Source organism: Macrotis lagotis, chromosome 3 (genome assembly GCF_037893015.1).
Source record: "Macrotis lagotis isolate mMagLag1 chromosome 3, bilby.v1.9.chrom.fasta, whole genome shotgun sequence".
In the NCBI taxonomy this organism is placed as follows: Eukaryota; Metazoa; Chordata; class Mammalia; order Peramelemorphia; family Peramelidae; genus Macrotis; species Macrotis lagotis.
The window spans coordinates 42,844,491-42,859,384 of NC_133660.1; the positions used below are offsets into that span (position 1 = coordinate 42,844,491).

A 14,894-nucleotide genomic window follows, 5' to 3' on the forward strand; every position below is an offset into this window, starting at 1 on the left:
ATAATTCACTTGTTATAGAATAAACACTATTCTTTTGATTCTTCTTTCTCTTTTAATAAAACTTTTGGATGTAAAAACATAGCACATAAAATAATAATTTATTATAATATTCATAATAATTTATAATAAAACTTATAAAACTTTTATAAATATGGCCAGCATACTTGCAAGTATAGAATTGTAGCCAGTATATTGGCCTGTCCAATTAGGACAATTTCCAGGGATTTCTGAGTAGGAATCTGAGCCAGAACTTTCTGAATATCTTCCAAAAATTTTCCTAGGCTCCTTGCACCATAAGCATCTCTGACACAAGGACTACATATGGTTGAGGTTTTTAAAAGACATTTCAGCCAACCCAAAACACTAACTAAATGAAAATGAATGCTTAAATATGCCACAGGCCTAGGTGAGGCTGGATGGCAGATTGAACAGTTACCTTGATTGGAGTATACCACTTAGTCTGAGGGGCCTGGTATGTACGTTTGGGTCGAGGAGGTCTAGGTCTGACAGGCTCTTCTGCTTCTTCAGGAATTGTCACCACGGCATTTTTGGCTTTTTCTAACCTTGCACCTTCTTCAGTAGATCCTTTATCACCCCAACGAACCTGAAGGACAAAAAAAGAATAGTTTTCAGATGCATAGCATCACCTCATAATGCAGATTCTTGCATCACCTACCTATATCATAGTGAAAACATGAATCTGACTGGAGTTTGTATTACATTAATGAAAGAAGAAATGAATATCTGAGTCCAAATTTGGCCTCAGACACTTACTAACCCTGAGTATGACACTTAACTGCTGTCTGCCTCAGTTTTCTCATGAAAATGGGTATCTTAATAACACTGACTTCCCATGATTGTTGTGAGGATCAAATAAGTAAAGTGTTAAATACAGTTTGGTTTAGAGTAAGAGTTCAATGAATGATTTTTTTCTTCATGTGCATCTTCCTTCCCTAAAGTACTGAAACATGCTTGAAAACATGTAAACAATAATAAATCAGTATTTATTAAGTGCTTAGGATGTACCAGATACCACTAAGTAATAGAGATCCAAAGAAAAACAAAAAACAGATCCTTCACTCAAAGAATTTAATGTTCCTTCTTCATTCCTTTTTGCCTTATCTTCTTCCTTCTACACCTCTTATTGACTGTTCCTCTGACTGGAATATTCTGCCTCTTCAAATCTGCCTCCTAGAATCTGTTTTCTCCGAGATGATTTTTCTAACTATGGTTCATTTCCATTTATCTTGTGTGTAGTTAAATGTCTCTTTATAAATTTGTTCAATCTCCTTCAAAGAATTCTAAGTTCTTCTAGGGAAAGTACTATTTTTCATCTACCTTTGGATCTCCATCTCTGATGGTGTTCAGTTGCTCAGTCATATCCAGCTCTTCATGACTTCATGAACCGAGACCTTCTATCCACCATTGGTGCCTATCCTCCTTGATGCCTGTCTAAATTCATGTTCATTATTTCTAAGAGACTGTGTATCCATCTCATTGTCTGGTAATTTCTCTGTTCTTTTTCATTTAGTACATTACTCAACACACTTAAATTTAAGTTTTGTGTTTTTACCCAAAGGAATCACTTGGTCAACACTTTCAAACAGAAAATAGACATAATGAGCAACTAAATATTTCAAGTGGAAATTTTATGGGAAGCATGATACTTATAGTTAATTTGTACCAGATGACCTCTGAGATTTCTTTTAACTACTGGATAGTGGGATTCTATGATCTTCTATCAAGGAATAGAGTATAATTTCAAGATCTATTCTTTGAAATTAAGTATAAATGGAAAGACAATTAAATTATCCTTTTTCATTGATTCAGTTTTAAATGGCACATGGTCTTTGGTACTGATACATATATTTATGGAATCTTTCCTTAAAATTGAAGTTTCAGGAGCCACAGTCAGTCTTTCTCCATAAGAGGATATCATCGCCCTTTGTTCATCTTTCAAAGCAGCAGATACCATGCCTTTCACCAATATACCTAGAGTGCTTATAAGCAGAAGAGACAAATCTGAAGACTCCTCTTTCAGTAGGAATTGACTATGAAGATCACATAGCAACTGAACACCAACAACACAACTCTGAAGATTCACATAGGGGAATCTGGTTCAGACCGAGGATCTAGAGATCATCATTTGGTAAATTCGTCAACAAGAACTTATTAAACAACTACTTACTACATGTTAAGTGTTACAATATAGGCACCAGGGACACAAAGAGAATGAAATAATTCCTACCACTGAGGAAGTTAAAGACATTATGGAGCCAAACTGTTTGCTATAGTCTTTTATAAAATTGCAACCTATCATATTAAATATAAATAGATTAACAAAGACATATCAGAATGGTCTCCGAGAAATAAAGAAATGAGTCAAACTCTACAGAAGGGAAGAAAATTTTTAAAAATGTTAAATATTCTTAAATATATACTCATATGCATGTACATATATACATTTAACTATTTTAAGGACTACAGTTAGTGGGAGATAATACAAATACAAAAGGTCCTGATTAGTTTAACTAAACAATGTCCTGAAGTGGTTGCATGTACTTAAATTTGTACTAGTTAAAATTGCTATTATGTAAAAGATTATAATTGGTTATAGATCAATGGAATTATGCAGTGTAAATTCAAAGAACGTTGTTTGAAAGGGATTCATGAGTTGCATTATCAGTACCTAATTGCATTTCACAGAAACAACTCTTCATAACTTTACCCTGTCTTATTTGGGTATTTTTATCTTTCTCTTATTCTTTTCACTTTCAAGTGGTTCCTATTAAGTCATTAAAATGAGTCTGTATCTTTCAGGATGATCAATTGTACTTTATTCCCGTTTTTATGAGGCTATTAAATGTGTTTTAAGTACTGTAAAACTAAGGTGATAGCAAGTCTCTTTCTTTCCAAAGAAATAGATTTTTCTTCAAGTTACAGTACTTTTATGTAGATGAAACAAATACAGGTAAAGTCTAATGTGAAGGTTAAATTGCATAACAAAATGGGAGTCAAGGGCTGTGAACCATATCTCCTTATGAAAGGGGTGATTTTAAAGTAGTCCTTGGAAAGAAGTGGTATATTTAAAGAGGAAGTAAACTTAAGAAATTCATTATCTCCAACAGGGAGATGACAAATAACAAAAATATAAACTGACTAAAGAAGGTGTTAGAGCCATCCATGGATGAAAGATAATAATGTTTTAAGAAAGCCAGTATATATCACATAGGGCAACTACATACTAATATAAAATTTTACTTTCATCATATTCAGAGGAAGATGCTCAGCTCAAAGTACTATTCTTCTCTTTCATCATACAATTTCTAAAATTCATAAATTTCTAAAACCTTCAAAGCAAAAAAAGATCCATAGAGAAAAAGATAATGGGAACCTAGGACAACTAAGTAGCGTAATAGATAAGAGTATTGGGCCTGTGTTAGGAATACTCATTTTATTTAGTACAAGGGGACAGGGTCAGAGTCACACCTTTGATCCAGCAGATAAATTTGACAGCTGAGTGGAGAATAGTTTGGAGATGGGCAATTCTTGAGGCTGGAAGTTCTTTTTTTAAAAAAATTTATTTATTTTAAGGGGTTAAGTGATTGGCTCAAAGTCACACAGCTAGGTAATTATTAAGCGTCTGAGACTGGATTTGAACTCAGGTCTTCCTGACTCCAGGGCCAGTGTTCTATACATTGTATTACCTAGCTGCCCCAAGGCAGAAAGTTCAATCAGAAAGCTACTGTAATAATTCAGTAGTGAGCTGACAGGGATTTAGATCAAAGTTGTGGTAGTATCAGAGGACAGAAGGGGAAATAGAGAAGAGATGTTACAAATGTAAAATTGACAGGAATTGGCAACATATTAGAGATGGGGAATAAGAGAGAGATTTAGAAATCAAGGGTGGTAGTATGACAACTAGGTTGGGAACCTGAATGACTGGAGGTTCACAGTACCCTCGAGCATGGTGGTCAAAATTTAAAAAGTTGAAGGTTTGGGAGGAAAGATCACAAATTTTAGCATGGGAGATGTTGAGTTTACAATGTCTAAAGGATAATCTAGTTCAAGATATCCAAAAGGCAGTTGGAGATATGAGTCTAGATCCAACAGAAAGTTTAAGGCTGGACAAATAGATCTGAAAACTTCAGCACAGAGATGACAATTTAGTCAATGGAAGCTTATAAGAGCTTAAGGAATATTGGGAAAAGGGAGAAAAGAAGAGGGCTCAGGACTGAGTCTTGGAGGTCTCCCCAGTTGATGAGAAGGATAGGGGATCAAAAAAGATGAGGATTGAGAATTGACCATAAGCAATAGCAATTGAGAGATCACTAATCTTCACCAAACTCTTGCCTCTGCGGTCTTTCACAATGTGGACCACCCTCTTCTCCTTGACATTTTCTTCTTGTTTCCATCCCTCCTCATTCTCCCACTTATTTGACTGCTCCTCAATAAATCACAACCACTAACTATGGGTATTCCCCAAGAGTCTGGTCTTGACCCTCTTTTATTCTTTCTCCATATTACCATACTATCTCATATTTGGTGACCCTATCAGCAACCACAAGTTCAATGATCATCTCAATGGAAAAGATTCCCACGTCTATGTATCCAGTCCCAACCTCTCTCCTGAACTTTAGTTTTGCATCACACATTGCTTTTTAGACATCCCAAACTAGACGGACAGAGACATCTCAAATGTAATATGTCTAAAGACTTCATAATCCCATCAAAGGTATATTATCAGTATTCATAGTCAGTATGATCTTACATTTTGTAAACCCAAAGATACATATGCATATTTAAAAGTATGCTTCTATATTCATATATATATATACATATATACATATACACACACACTTATTCATATGTACATACACAGGTTGTTCTGGTGATTTCATTGGTGTTTTGGAACTCAAAGGGAGTATTTTTTTAAACTCAATTCAGCAATGGAGCCTTGTAACTTCGAGTCTTAGAGAGTTGACTAGAATCAGTCAATGAGCTTTTATTCAATGTTACTAAGAGTCAAACACTATGCTAAAGAAATGCTAGACATTCAGTGAAAGACAAATAAATTATTCCTGTCTCCAAAGAGTTCTTGTTCTAATGGAGGAAACAAGCAAATAACTGTTCATTTTATATAGATGGAGGGATAGATAGTGATTGAGATATATAATTATTTTGATAGATCTCTAAATCTTTGTCTAGCTATATAGATATAATATGTATATATAGCTATATTTAATATAAATATACATATATAATCACAGTGACTATGGATACTGATGCTATACTTTTAATATGATCAACTTAGCTAGGAAAGAGAATTTGGAGTTAGACTAAGATTCTAAAGAGAGTCAAGAATGAAAGTGGTATTTCCTTAGGGTTAACAGTGGTTCTGAGGAAAGTTCATTAATTATAGGAGACAGAAAGGTGAGATAAGGATGGAGGGGGAGAGGGGAGAGGGGAGAGGGGAGAGGGGAGAGGGGAGAGGGGAGAGGGGAGAGGGGAGAGGGGAGAGGGGAGAGAGAGAGAGAGAGAGAGAGAGAGAGAGAGAGAGAGAGAGAGAGAGAGAGAGAGAGAGAGAGAGAGAATGGGAGAAGCAGAAAAGCATGTGAATAAAAGATGAGAAAATGGACATGTGGTAGAAGGGAGGATGGGAGCTGAGAATAGGTTTAACAGAAGTTATGACAACTGCAAATATTCAAGTTCAGTTCATGACTTTTATTTTCCCTATTTTTTCAAGACACAGATGTAACTCTGACTGAGAGTTGTATTACAACTTCCATGTTTTGTTTAATTGTGTGCTTATATCCATTTAATATTTGAGACTTAATAAAATACATAGTGATTAATCATATTTTCTCTCTAAGCCAGTAGCTTTATGGTAAGAGATTGGGAAAAAAGGAAACAATCCATGGAAGAATAGAGTTCCCTGATTTATTCCAAATTAGGGACTGAGCCAATTAAAAAGAGAGCATTTGCAATTTTTGTATATTTTGATAATATTCCAGATCATCCCCAGTAAACTGGTTCTGAAGAACCTGTTGAGATAAAGTATATAAAGACATTCACTAGTAGCAGATTGAAGGATGGGAGTTGGTGTGCTTGTCCCTGATTACACAGTTCATAGACTAGAATCATTCACACCCCACAGGTCTCTACATATGTGTGTATACACACACCCTCACACTTTTTTTAGTTTAGTGTTTGCTGTTGCATTCAAAACCTCCTAGTGAGAACTTGGAAGAAAGAATGAGATGATAGTTTTCAAAAATGAGTAACAGATGAAAAAGAGTTCTATAAAGGAGGGAAACAGTAGATTTGTTTCTTAGATTAAAGAGAAAAACAAGAAATTTGAAATTTGACGTCTATTACTTTTACTTGATTTTCTTTACAATTTGTAAAGAATTTAGAGGTAAAAGAAATAATTGAAAATTAAGTAATTTCAAAGTTAGAAAGGAAGAAACAAACATTTTCCCCCGAGATTTGTTGGGAGAAAAACATAAAGTCATTATCTATTGCTGATGAGTTATTTTAGCAGCTGTGAATAATATCATAGTACTCATATCCTGCTTTTCTGCAAATTGCCATTATAATAGTGGCAAGATGCTTGCCAGCAAGCAGGGATATGGAGGAATTACTGGAAAGAAGCCAGCATTAGTTCAGTTCACAACCTCAGTTTGAAGAACTCATTATGTTTTCTTCTTCAATTCATATGGATCTATAATCCCTATGTTCTGATATTGTTTTTATTGATTTGCTTTAGATTAAAAATGTTTTTTTCCAAGTGATGTATTTTCCAAGTTTTAACTAACAGATAAAAAGGAGAATTTTGCTTTTTTTATTTTTTCTACTTCCACTTTTATTTCCACTACAAGCAAAAAAACAATGTGGGAAAGATGTTAAATCCATTTAGAGGCTGCCCTCATAAGTTTAGAATCTTATTCTAATGGAACTTATAATGTACAATTTACATTATAATAGAGGTAGAGGAGAAGATGAAAGAAATAATGAAAATGGGCAGTGAGGACCAAGAAAACTTGAGCATGAAGTATATAGCCTCTAATCCAGAACTTTTACTACAAACATGTTATATCCTGCTGACATAAGGATTTTAAGAGAAGATAATGAAAAGTAAATGAAGATGACAATAGGCAATCTGACCCAGTTATGACAGCCTCAATTTTCACTCATTCTCACTCTACAGGAATGGATGAAAGATGTGTGGAATTTCATCACCAAAAAGTTTGGAAGGTATCAGAAGAAGTTTAAATGGTTCCCTATCAGAACAAACCATGTAACAGTGCTTAGTAAGGACATATACAAATCAAAAGCTAGAATTTTTTCTTGCAGAAGAGTAACATCAACTTCAAGAGATTAAAGATTTGCTTTTGCAAATCTAATTAAATCAATTAAAGAACTAGCATGAGAGCCATCTTTTATGAGTAGCTAAGATGGGAAGAACTGTATATTGTATACTGGGTCCTATAATGATAAGTTCCTTAATGGGGTTTTGCAAAAGAGAGCATTAAATTGCTAAAAAAAAAAACAAACCTGGATTTGGTATACTGGCTGGATTCCTTCATAATCCCTCCCCTGCTGGACCCTGTGACAAGCTAGCATGGGAGTAACTGAATTCTGTCTTCTGGAAAGAATTTTTGTTATGGGTCTACTGGTACCACAACCATACAGGCATGAGTAGATGAACCTACAATGTTTTGGTTTCTAAAATAAGGGGCTGATAAGAGAATATTGATAGACATGCTTTAGGGATGCTTGTAAAAGCAAAACAATTTCAACTTCAGTTCCATCTCAGCCTAAAACCCCAAGATCTAAGCCCCTTGTCCTACTTGGAGATCTTCAATGAATGGACACTAATAGCAAGGATATTATCATAATAGAGGATCCCCAATTTCTTTGGAAAGAGGGAGGGAGGCTGAGGAGCAAACTATAAAGGGAAAGTTCATTATAACTGCTTAAGTGTCCTTACCTGTTGAAGTCCTTTCAGCCGCCTCCATATAATCATGAAGAGTAAGAACAAAGGGAAATTATTGGAGTTTCTTGAGGAATCTCTGCAGAGAATACTAAATAAAGGGAAACAAAGATAGTTCTCTCCTAGGAAGGGAGGTTTTGCTAAACTAACTTTCCCAACAACAATCTTACATGGCTAATGAGGGAGATGGGTAGAAAAAACTTATCATTCTCAATCCTACATATGTTCCTCATCTCACCATCTCTTCAATGAGATGGATCATTGAATAGTACTGGCCATTGCCTTTTTTCCATTCCTATGATTGGGGCTAGTCATCAGCAAGCCATTACTTAAATGTCTATTCAATGCCAGACACTATACTTAGGAGTGGAGTAGTATAAAATGTAATAATACTGGACATCTAAGATGGGGACAGATTATGAAGAGCTACAAGGGCTGGGACCACAAGCATAACAGTGTCAGAAGAAAGAAGATAGCATACATCAGAGAGGTTATAAAGGTAGGATCAACATTTAGGTGACACAGAGCATAGAGCACTGGCTGTGGAATCAGAAGGACATGAGTTCAAATCTAACCTCAGACACTTGACAATTACTAGTTCTGTAACCCTGGGCAAGTCATTTAACCTGACTCCAAAAAAAAAGAAGAAAAAAGAAATGGGAGTGTGAACTGAGTTGTTGAGAATGATGTAAACCTAACCTGTGAGTCTAGGAAGATGGTATGACCTTTGACTTTAATAGACACGTTAGAGAGGAGTTCTTAGAGGGAAAGATGAATTCTGTTTTGAACAAGATGAAGTTAAGAAGTCTCTAGGCTATTCAGTTTGAGGATTTCAATAGACAAATGGAGATGTGAGACTGGATCTCAACAGAAAAATGCAGATCTAACAGAATCATCAGCATAAGAATGAAAAGGGAATTGATGGGAGCTGGTGAGATCACCATGCAAACTAGTATTGAGGGAATCAAGAAGAGATACTTTGATAGAAATATTTGTAAACCATTTGGCACAATATCAATAAATGTGTATTTCCTTCCTTCTTTATCTGTGTCCAGAGGTCCCTTTCAAATAAACATCAGAAACACTACAATGTTGGGACAGCAGTGGTGTCCAGTAATTTATTTCCAGTGTTTTAGGACAATTAATTTTTTTCAGACGTCATTCAACATGTATTTATTGACCACATATTGTTTATAGAGAACTCTGTACCAGTCTGGTGATGAGATACAAAATTTACATAAGAGCTTCTAGAAAGAGAATAAGGCAGTTTGGCAAAGTGAAAAATTCTTTGGGACTTGAAGGAAGTTGTTTATTATTGTTGAGTTGTTTCTATGTCTAAATTTGAGGTTTTCTTGGCAAATTTGGGGTTTTCTTGGATACTGGTATAGTTTGCCATTTCTTTCTCCAGCTCAACAGATGAGGAAATTGAGGCAAACAAGTTACTTTTCCACAATGACATAGACAGTAAATGTCTGAGGTTGGATTTGAATTCATAGAGATGAGTCTTCCTGTTTCTAAGTCCAGTGTTCTTTCTACTGTGCCACCTAAAAGACCTGAATTTAAATTCTATATGACCCTGGACAAGTCATTTGTCAACTCTGAGCATCAATTTTGTTAAGAGGAGATTGGATTTAATGACCTCTAAGGTCTCTTCTGGCTCTAAAAATCTCTAATCTTGTGGTTTCATAGTTTGTATTAATTAATACAAACATTTGGAAAAACTAAAAAATATATAAAGTTTGAAAGGGAAGTTTGTTACAGACAAGGAGGCTTAGAGGCTGCTTCATAAGGGGATGGCTTTTAATACTTCTGTTTCTCAAGAGAACTGAGCCAGGACACTTCATTTTTAACTCCATTTAGATATTCAACCTAAATATCCTCCTATTTCTTTAACCCATATTGGATTATTGTTTTCCAAGAGAATTTCATGATTAATGTTAGTTTTGTTCTAAAATGAAAGTCCCTGCTTCCACATATAAATGTAATGGTTATGGTTCCCCAGAGATATTTAATTCAATTTCTGGAATTTTTATGAATGTTATGTCTTCAAATTTAACGCTTTCATTCTTCAGTAAATATATACTGATCCTCTCAGACTAATGTTTTTCTCTATAAGGAAGTAATGTAACACTCTATAATTCTAATGTTATTTGCCTGCCTCCTACCTGCTTATATACAACATATATTTTTGTGGGCCATCATTTGTAGAATACCTATTTCCAAAATTGTTGGATTACCATTTCTAACACATTAACAATTATTTTTATTCTCGCTTACAAAAACTGAAAAGTACATTTTTGAGAAGAAAAGGAATATCTTTCATCTTTTTTCCCTAGTCTTCTCTAAAACATAGGTGCAATAGAGAAGCCCATTCAACCTACCAGTAGGTGCTCAAGCTTCCATTTTGTGGCTTTCTGAACTTTAGAGAGATCTGTTCACTACTGAAACATCAGAAGGTAAAAGATACTCCTTTGCTTCCTTTTGACCCAATACAAAACTGGAGCCATAATTTGAAAAGCGCATGTTCATGCCTCCAGAGAAGAGTGATAAGGATTCTCATTAACTTAGGACTTGTTATCTCATATACTACTAATGCAGAGAAGCATGGGCATGGGAAATATTGAAATCACTTGGAAATAAATTTTGTAAATCTTTTGTTTGCACTGTAAAAAAAAACTTCATATTTCCTTTATCCCACTGTTAAAATACTCCATCTTGACCTTGGTCTAACCTTGGCCACATTCTCTTTTGGTAAGGGGCAGCTAGATTAAACAGGCACTGAAACAACATCTGAGACCACCGATACCAGAATTCAAGATCCTTTGACCCCTCCCCAAAAGGCAAACTCTCCAATTCGGGTTTTGGGTAACTCCTAAATCACTACCTCTTCCCATGAAATCTGAGGGGGGGGGGATTTAAGGAGATTTCCAGAGGGGCTCAGGCTCTCTCTTTCCTGAATCCCTACTCACCCTGGCAGCTGGCCTGCCTAGATTAATTAGCAATCCACGTGGCCACGTGGCTTTTCTTTAATTTCTTCTTAACTTTTCTATTATTTTCTTTTGTGTTGTAACTTCTTTTAATAAATCTCTATTTTCTTTTACACCTGCATTCCCTGGGTCAAATTAGTGATTCTTCACAAATGGAACATCAAGCAGCACCACTATATTATATGATGATTTGTGGAAAAGATACAATGTAGAAAGTTTGATTATTTTTAAATAGCCTTGAAATATTCCTCACAGAGTTCAAGCTCCTGATATGGAAATGTTGGGACTTTTCTGTACAATTTCTCTTGATTACATATAGCAAGAAATGACAAATTAGGGATCAATGAACTGCTTTCTCAGGAACACCAAATTATGTGACAATTACTCTATTTTCAAAGAGGGGAGTTTCATTTTCCCAAGAGTTCTATCAAACTTTCAAAAGCCTGCTGCCATAGATTTATATGAGTTTTTGGCCACTCAAAGAACTATAAAAGAAAGCTCCCTCCTATCAAAGCCACAGAATTTAATAACTTTAAGGACTTTTTGAGATTAAAACTAGTCTTACCACTATACATATATTGTGAAACTTTCATCTCTTCGTGATATCAAGGAGGGTATTCCCTCCTATAAAGGAGATTGAAACCCATCCCTATATGACTGTGTTACAAATCCAAATGGTTAAGTGATTTGCCAAAGATCAGGAGGCTGTGTAGATTTGATTCTAGAACCTAAATCTCATCATTTCCCATCTAGTCTTTCCACCACATTTTAGAAAAGTAGTGTAGTACAATGGCAAAGACCTTGGTTCAAAGCAAGGGCACTCAGGTTGCCCCTAATCATCTGTATAACCTTAGGGAAGACCTTTAATCTCTGGCCATAAAGGGGTGGAACTAAATAAGCTCTGAGATCCCTTTCAGCTCTAAATCTATGAAAATAAACATTTTTGTCATCCAGTAAATTGTTATGGCATACAATGATAAAAGGATTAGTTAAGAGGTAACATACAACCTCAAATAGTCCTGAAAGTTCTATTACTGTCCTTATTCTGGTATAACTATAGTCATTTTGAAGTTGGGGAAATGTTAAGCGAGATACGTTCTATAATTCATAACACTGACCCCTCTCCCCCATCTCATTGTCCAAGCTATGAGGTGAGGTCATTGAACTTTTAGTAAAGTAACTCACCCCACCCCAACCCCCCATAAGGACTCAGTAAATCCCAACCCCAGGCCTCCATCAACTAAATCCAGGTTCCCTGCCTAAACCTGAAAGGATTAAGTCTTAGACCTAAGATCCTTCATCTACATATCATTATACCATCTCTTCTCTCTGACCTACCATTCTACATCTCTCTATATCCTCCTTAATAGCTCATCTCACTCCCCATTTGAGCTGCTTCTCTGCCTTTGGAGGGTAGCTCTCTCTTGGCGAGTATGATCTCCCCCATTTGCTCTTCTCTACTACTTATCCCCTGCTTGCTTGTCTTCCTGTGGGAAGCTAGTCCATAGAGAAAGTGATCCCCCAAATTCTCCTGCCCCTATGACCTTCCTTACTGCTTTTACCCTGCTGCTCCTCTACCTTTGGAGGGCAGCCTACTCTGAAGAAGTTTGATCCCTTACCCTTTGGCTCTTCTCTATTACTTGACTTACTACTACTCTATTACTGGACTTCTTGTGAAAAGCTAGATCACTCTAGGGAGTGTGATGCATACCCTGGCCCTTTGCTATTCTCTACTATTATCCCCTACTTACTTGTCTTCCAGGAAGGCAGCCTGCTCTGGGGGAGCATGATCCCCCAAAACACAGCTTGTGGCTGATTCTTTATTGAACTCCATTACCTCTACTGAAACTGATTATCTTGCTGCTTCTCCAAAGAATTTAACCTGTGATAAACTTGTGAACTTTATAACTTATTTGTAATAACCTGTGAATTAAAATTTGTCCTTTTCTGCCTTCTGAGTCTTAAGAGTTGGTGATCTCTTCACCCAAAATGAACCCACAGAGATCCTAGTCTCCTTTCCCCAGCCTATTTTCCTCATCTTCAATATCACTAGATGAACAGAAAGTATTCAGTGAAGCAAGTTTAGCACCTTGTGCTACTTTCTGTATCCTAAGTCTTCCTTCATTCCTCCCCTCCATCCCTCTTATTGGCTCTGTCCACATAGGATATCATACCCTTAGCTTCAGGTGCTCTGCCCAAAAGAATGTAAATTTTGATGCCTGAAATCCTGCAGGATATCTTTGGGTTTATGGGTTACTAGCTAGATTTCTTTCTTAAGGACCATGACTTAGACCTAAAATGACTCTGGATTTCATAGCTTAGCCAACAAAGGGTCCAGTCAAAGCCCTATTTGGTCATTGATTGGGTTCTAATAGCTCAAAGTGAGTGTAAAGAATTGTTTCAATTTTGGCCAAAAGCCCTTGAGAGTCTTCCCCCTCATTGATTCTTTATTTTTTAAACTATGTAAAATGGGCATTCTTTGCTTCATTTCTTTCTTACCTGCCTTAAGCACCGAAATTTGTGTTGCCTCAATCAAATTGAGACCTGAGAAAGATCTTAATTTAAAAAGGCTAAGGTCTCCCATTTCATGGGGGCCCATCTCCAATTGTATTGATCTCTATCTTGTTATTGGACCCAGATGGCTCTAGAGGAGAAAATGAGGCTGATGACTTTGCACAGCCCATCTTCACTTAAAACCAATTTTCTTGTAAATCATGACATCACCTTCCTGAAGTCATGGTCCTCTTTGAGAAGGAAGAACAAATAACAACAACATTCTAAATTAGCCATAGTGAGGAATAAGTCTTGGAGACTATTTGGTCTCTTAAGATATATAGATGTTCATTAAATCATTCACACATGTGAGAAATGGAGGTTATTTAGATGCCAGACCCAACATTATAATGAATCTGACTACAACTGACTAGAGTTGACCTGGGGTCACTGTCCTCTGCAAGTACACATGCTTAATGAAGTCCATAATTATTACTATACATTCCCCTGTGCTCATAAGTATAAAGACCAGGGTGGGAAAAACATATCAGAGGGTGGTACGGGGTGGGCATATTGATTTGATTGTAATTGTAATCAATAAGAAGTTATGTTAATCACTTCAGACTAAGTTTTTATAATTATGAGTCATTAGTAACAACCCACATGTATTTTCTAAGATGTACAAAGCACTGCGCTAGGAATTTTTCTAATGCCCCACAGGTGCTCCCCAAACCAAACTTGCCATCTTCTATTACTACTACTACTACTACTACTACTACTACTACTACTACTACTACTACTACTACTACTACTACTACTATTACTACTACTACTACTGCTACTGAAGCAGGAGAACTCTGAGAACAGAAAAATGTTGTAATCCTTCTCTATTGGAAACAAATCTTGTTTTTTTTCCTAATTGTTTTTGATTCTGTATCAATTTTGGTAAACCCCATTTAGGTATCTTTATGTCTTTCACCCTAAACCCCTTTAGATTCTCTCTGTCTCTGTCTCTGTCTCTCTCTCTCTCTCTCTCAGTGGTTTCCTGCCTTCTCTTCTTCACTTTAGCATTTCTTTCCCTCAGCTTCTGCTAAATACAGCTATCCCTTTAGTCTTTTTTCCCTTTAGCAATCACTGTCTTGTTGCCTCTCCAAAGAATCTAACTTGTGAACATTTTGTAATAGCTTCTGAACTTTTTGTAGAAAATTCCAAACTTTATGTGCATCCTGTGAATTAAAGTCTAAGCCCTTCTTACCTCCCTAACTCAGAGAAAGCCAGGAAGCCTATTTCACAGCAGGCAGGAACAGGCAAAGTTAAGGTCTGAGAAGTTCAATCAAGAGCTCCTTGAACTGACTCACTTAGTCAAAACCTATTGTTGTAATTTTATCACTACCAGGAGTCCAAGTATGAAAATCCCC

General features: G+C 36.1%; 1 protein-coding gene across 1 annotated transcript in view; it reads right to left on the reverse strand.

The window, feature by feature from the left end:
• Positions 1–14,894, reverse strand: part of ANTXR2 (ANTXR cell adhesion molecule 2) — a 209,561-nt gene that overhangs the window by 74,916 nt on the left and 119,751 nt on the right. The window contains exon 15 of the mRNA XM_074228566.1: positions 437–604. Coding sequence (XP_074084667.1) covers positions 437–604 — 168 coding nt within the window. The remainder of the gene's footprint in view (positions 1–436; positions 605–14,894) is intronic.